At 39.7% G+C, this 6,000-nt stretch overlaps 1 protein-coding gene across 6 annotated transcripts in view; it reads right to left on the bottom strand.

Moving 5' to 3' along the window:
- LOC149132804 (uncharacterized) overlaps positions 1-6,000 on the bottom strand; it is a 243,292-nt gene that overhangs the window by 26,698 nt on the left and 210,594 nt on the right. For all 6 annotated transcript variants that reach the window (XM_089362027.1, XM_089362024.1, XM_089362028.1 and 3 more), the window contains 2 exons: positions 5,209-5,328; positions 2,587-2,797 (listed from right to left, as the gene is read on the bottom strand). In XM_089362027.1, the coding sequence (XP_089218153.1) occupies positions 2,587-2,797; positions 5,209-5,328 (331 nt within the window). The remainder of the gene's footprint in view (positions 1-2,586; positions 2,798-5,208; positions 5,329-6,000) is intronic.

Genomic DNA, 6,000 nt, shown 5'->3' with positions numbered 1-6,000 from the left:
TCTACACTTAGAGAGATCCAATCCACTCTTGCCCTAATGCAGTACTGGGCAGTGGCTCTCGTGGTTTCTGATCTTAACTGATTGAAAGTGTTGTCATGTACATGTTCTGTCCTGATGGAAAAGATGGGCTACAGCAAATATTTTGCTCAACACCACTGGTTTGCTGGTCAGTTGCTTGACCTTAAACAGTTGAGCATGTCCCTTAATGGCTGACAATATGTGCATCTCTGATCATGAGCAGGGAGAGTGAGGGAGCATCATAGCCATGTTTTGGGAGGGATTTTTTGAGGTTTGAATAATTCACCCCTGGAAACATGGGTGTTTCATTCATCATCCTTAAACAACCCTTATTCAAAGACCTTTTGAGCGAGAAGGGTTACCCAACCTGATGAAAATTCCAACTGGGCCCCATCTGCAAGGTCATGTAATGTTTACCTTGATACAAGTTCACCATGTTGAGTGTTACTTTATTTTTTTTAACCCCGAAAAGATGGATGACAGAGTTGACCATGGTAGGATTTGAACTCACAACATAAAGGATCAGAACAAATACTGCAAAGCACAGACATGGCTGTGTGGGTACGAAGTTTGCTTACCAACCATGTAGTTTCGGGTTCAGTCCTACTGCATGGTACTTAGATAGGGTAATCTAAGAAGAAACAACTGAACCAAGACATGACAATCAGATGGAACCCATAGACAGTGGTTTTGTGTGAGAAACCAGGATGGAAGCAGCATGAGGTTCTTTTGATCAGAGTGAGGCTGTTGCAGGTTTGAACCGAGATCCACAATGTTATATTGTTCTGTGCAGCTGGCATCTGACTTGAGAAAGATGACAGAGCAGTGATTCATGAAGCAGAAGGAGGAGGCAGATAATGCTTTACGATACATATGACGGCAAAGGTATTATATAAGAAAGAGACCAAAGCTGAAAGTGAAGAAAGAAAAAAGCCCCTGAATGAATAACAGAGAAGAACAGTTGCTACATGGTTTGAGTGGTAACAGCTGCACCCAAGCTTGGTGTGGTGGATGTAAAAGTTTGTTCGCTCGTTCATTGACACCAGAGAGAGATTTGTCTTGTCCCCCGACAAGCAAGACTGAGATCTGAGTGAGTGCCACGTTCTAGACTAGATTCAATAAAGGGGGAAGAGAGAGGAACACAAAAGCAACAATTTATGAAATATATTGTATGTCATGTGTCAGTAGCAGAAAAGAGAACCATTGCCATCAACGCTTGCAGTTAAGTAGCTGCATGGCCAATATATGTGTGTGTGTGTGTGTGTGTGTGTGTGTGTGTGTGTGTGTGTGCGCGTGCACACATGTATGTATATTTATTTTATGTACATATGTATGTGTGAGTGTGTGTGTGTGTGTGTGTGCACACATACATACATTTTTCAACAAGTGAAAAAAACATTAGCAATTGTTGCGAGAGAAAATACAAAAACAATAAAATATTAGTCTTTGATACAACAATAAAGAAACAAAGAAAAAAAAAAAAAAACTAACACACAATATGTCCCAATATATCACACACACACACATGTTGTTGTAAGACTAACACAATAACAATATAAAATAAGAGCGTGGCGATTACAACAACAAACATTTGGCTCCTTGGTGGAGCAATAATAATAATAATAATAATAATAATAATAATAATAATAGGACGAAAAAGGAGAAATGAAGGAAGGAAAGAAAGAAGACAAGAATGGGAGAGGGAGAAAGAAAGGGTAAAAGAAAGAGAGAGAGAGAGAGAGAGAGAGAGAGAAAGAGAGAGAAAGAAATGAACTCATGTTATAAGAATATAAGAGAAATGTCTAAAAGAAACAAGTAGTTAAGAGAGTTGTTGCAAGATTCTATAAATGGAATTTGTGGAATAAACTGGCAACTTTCTAACAGACATGTTACCCTCTCTTTCTCTCTGGCAGATGAAAGAATAACCGTCTCACTGTATTCAATGAAAACCAGATTAACCTGGATACAAACGAAACCTTCATCTATGAAAGAGCCAACAGCAAAAGCTTAGACTAAGCCACACACTACAGGATGAACCATGTTGTTGCTCGACTTGCTAGAAATAGTAACCAAATAGGCGTAGGAGTAGCTGTGTGGTAAGTAGCTTGCTTACGAATCACATGGTCCCGGGTTCAGTCCCACTGCATGGTACCTTGGGCAAGTGTCTACTACTATAGCTTAGGGCAGACCAAAGCCTTGTGAGTGGATTTGGTAAACGGAAACTGAAAGAAGCCTGTCGTATATATGCATATATATATATATATATATGTGTGTGTGTGTGTGTGCGTGTGTGCATATGTTTGTGTGTCTGTGTTTGTCCTCCCAGCATTGCTTGACAACCTATGCTGGTGTGTTTACATCCCCGTAACTTAGTGGTTCAGCAAAAGAGACCGATAGAATACCACTAATGATTCTGCCAGCTTGTCACCTTAACAACAACAACAATAATAATTACTATTACTATTATTATTATTATTATTATTATTATTATTATTATATACCCAATAATTATTTGAATCAGGGAGATTATCTTCTAAGGGAGTGGTATCGACAAAGAAGGGAACATACCTTCAAGTTGCTGTGTTCTTGTGTGAAATTGTAAGCTTCTTGATATTGCATTTTCTGGAGGTATTGATGGATGACACGCTGAGCCAGCAAGAGTCCGTTCTGTTTTTCCATGGCCAAGAGACTGATGTGAGCAGCTGTACGCATACATACATGATCTGTACGTTTGGTAAGGCATCGACTTGCATCTTGCACCTGTTTTATTGCAAGGTAGCTGTTTTAAAAACAAAACAAAAAAACATTCTTTATTAAGGAATAGAAAGTTTAGAAAGGTATAACAATGCACTATAGAACAAAAAAATGGACTATATACCTGTTGTAACTTGGTTATCTATAGTCCGATGATATTTTGGAATTAGAATTCCTTCTTCAGATCTTATTTTTTATTCTTTACAAACAATGCACAATGCTTCAAGCGAACTACAATACTCTCTTATTCTTTATTAATTACACAGGGGCCAACAAAAAGATTGAGGACAGAACAAAATGACATAGTGTAGAGTTACATGAAAAGAATATGTAAACAGTATGGTCGCATGTTAAGAAGTTATGGGGATGTAAACACACCAACACCAGTTGTCAAGCAGTAGTAGGGGACAAAAACAGATACAAACACACTCGCATACATAATGGGCTTCTTTCAGTTTCCATCTACCAAATTCACTCACAAGGTTTTAGTTGACCTGAGGCGATAGTAGAAGAGATTTGCTTAAGGTTCCACATAGTGGGACTGAACCTGGAACAATGTGGTTGCGAAGCAAACTTCTTAACCACATAAGACCCCATTTCAGTCATGAATGACCATGGGATTGCACCTAGAAATTTCCCCTCTGTTATACAAGTCTGGTCAAGATTGTTTTTATGGAAGACCAGCAGTCGCCCATGCATATCAGCCTCTCATCTCCACACCACCAATGTTATCCAAGCGAAAGGCAAAGGCTGATACAGCTTGGCACCAGTGACGTCACAACTCATTTCCACATGATTGCGAGCCTGACGCCCTAACCACTAAGCCATTTATTAACAGTGAAACTCATGGAATATTTTACATATTTTCACAACAGCTTCCTTTGTAGTTGTAATATTTTTAATTAGCCATTTTCTTTCTGGTTCCATTTTAAGCTCAGCTTTTCGAGATTAGTAGTGAGAAAGCTGGCTACATAACTGAGATCTCCAATAATTATAAGAATAAATTTTATGCTATAGTCTGGGTGGAGTAATTTCAAATTCCTCATTAGTTAATACTTATGTATGTAGGTGTGTATGATTAGATGTGTGTGTGCGTGTGTGTGTATCGTTATCTTTTATCTTTCACTTGTTTCAGTTATTGGAATGTGGCCATACTGGGGCACTGCCTTGAAGTGTTTAGTCAAACAAACTGACTCCAGTATCTACTTTTACCTACTGGTAGGTACTTATTCTATGAATAGGCCATTTTGGATTTAGTCCAACTGTGCGGTGCCTTGGGCAAGTGTTTTCTTTGACGGCCTTAGGCAGACCAATGCCTTGAGAGTGAATTTGATAAACAGAAACTGTGAGGAATCCTATCATGTACATCTATATATGTGTGTGTTTGTCCCCCTTCATCACACACACACACACACACACACTGTTGGTTTGCTTACATTCCAGTAACTTAGGGGTTCAATAAAAAGAGACCGATAGATCAAGCCCTTCAAAGTGATGCTCCAGCATGGCTACAGTTCAATGACTGTGGCCATGCTGGGGCACCTCCTTGAAGGGTTTTAGTCAAAGAAATCAACCCCAGGACTTATTCTTTATAAGCACAGTACTTATTCTATCAGTCTATTTTACCAATCCGCTAAGTTATGGGGACATAAATATACCAACACTGGTTGTCACATATATATATATATATATCTCCCCCCCCCCCTCGTTCTTCCTCTGTACTACTACGTATCTCGCCTTACCCCTCTTGTGCTTCCTCTGTACTACTACGTATCTCGCCTTACCCCTCTTGTTCTTCCTCTGTTACTACTACGTATCTCCTTTTTCCCCCTCGTATTTCCTCTTTTTCTTTTTTCCTCTCGTTGCTCACCATTCTTCTACTTCCTCCCTCTACCACTCTCTCTCTTCCCTTTACACCGGCATGGTCACATGCTTCCGGTCAATAATCCTTTCCTTCCTTGGCTTTCGCTAAGTACCACACGCCACCACTTTGTCTCTCTCGTGCCTCATCGCGTTCATACACACATAATTTTTCTCGTCTGGCCGTAAAGCCTTCTGTTTGTTTTCCTGTCTTGTTTTTTGTCCGCCACTACATTCCTCCATGGCTAGATTAAATTTGCGTATACAGATTTAATCTGCGATCCATGGGACGAGCCGTTTTAACGATGCGTCCTGCCCGAAGCTCGTCGAAACGCCGGTGTTAAAACGTGGGTAGCTGAAGAAGTAGAATGTTCTCTATGTGGCTCGTGTGTTCTCGTCTACGTTTGTTTGCAATGTCCTGTACCCAGATATGCACCTATACATACAGGTGGATGTCGGTATGCACATACCTGTACGTATATATGCATATACTCATTTACTTTTGTTTATATATATATATATATATACATACAGAGACAGACACACACACTTACTCAGAAATAAATAAGGGCTTACCATTTTGCTGCTTGTTCATAATTCCCTTCCTTGGCCAGTTGTTGGGCCCACATACTGTACAGGTCCTCGAACACTGGGTCAACAGGGGAGAGGCGGACCTTGGCAAAGGTTACAGCTTCTCTGCAAATAAAGAAATATGAGAATGCACATCAGTAACTTTTAACCTTAAGTGGTCACTTGACCTGCTAGGAACAGCAGCCAAGTTTCCTTCAAATCACAGCTCAACTGCCTCACCAAAAAACAATGAGTTGCCTTGTAATTTTTGCATCAGGTGTAGTTTACTTACTTTATATCTTTGGTAAATGTTATTTGCAGCGATGCACAACAGGTGCACACTATATAAACTGCAAGACACCACTCCATCTACTCTCTGTTTTCCTACTTCAATGGGTGATATCTCAAATTACATCGCACAACTTAGTTTACATTGAAAAAGCAGAAGTGATGGTGGTGGTGGTGGTGAAGGTGAGGGGGGCAGTGGAGAAGAAGAGGAGGAGGAGGAGGGGAAAGGGGAAAGAGATATATAATTCAAGGATATTCATTATCTGTTTTGTTTGTTTTTTTTTTATTTTACTTGTTTGCTTGATTGTTTATTCTCTCTCTCTTTCTCTTTCCTCTTCCTAGTTTATACATTTTATTGCAGAACAAAACCAAAAAAAAAAAAAAAGTTTGCAGTGAAACCAGATCGATACCTGGATGGGAGTAGGAGTCCGAGTGAGAAGGGACATGAAGGGAGTGAAATGCTGCTACTGCTACTACTACTACTACTAATAATAATGATGATGATGATGA

The sequence above is a fragment of the Octopus bimaculoides genome, chromosome 13 (genome assembly GCF_046866305.1).
Source record: "Octopus bimaculoides isolate indiv1 chromosome 13, ASM4686630v1, whole genome shotgun sequence".
Lineage (NCBI taxonomy): Eukaryota > Metazoa > Mollusca > Cephalopoda > Octopoda > Octopodidae > Octopus > Octopus bimaculoides.
Note: the sequence above shows the minus strand (reverse complement) of the source record. Positions and strands in the feature narration are given on the sequence as shown.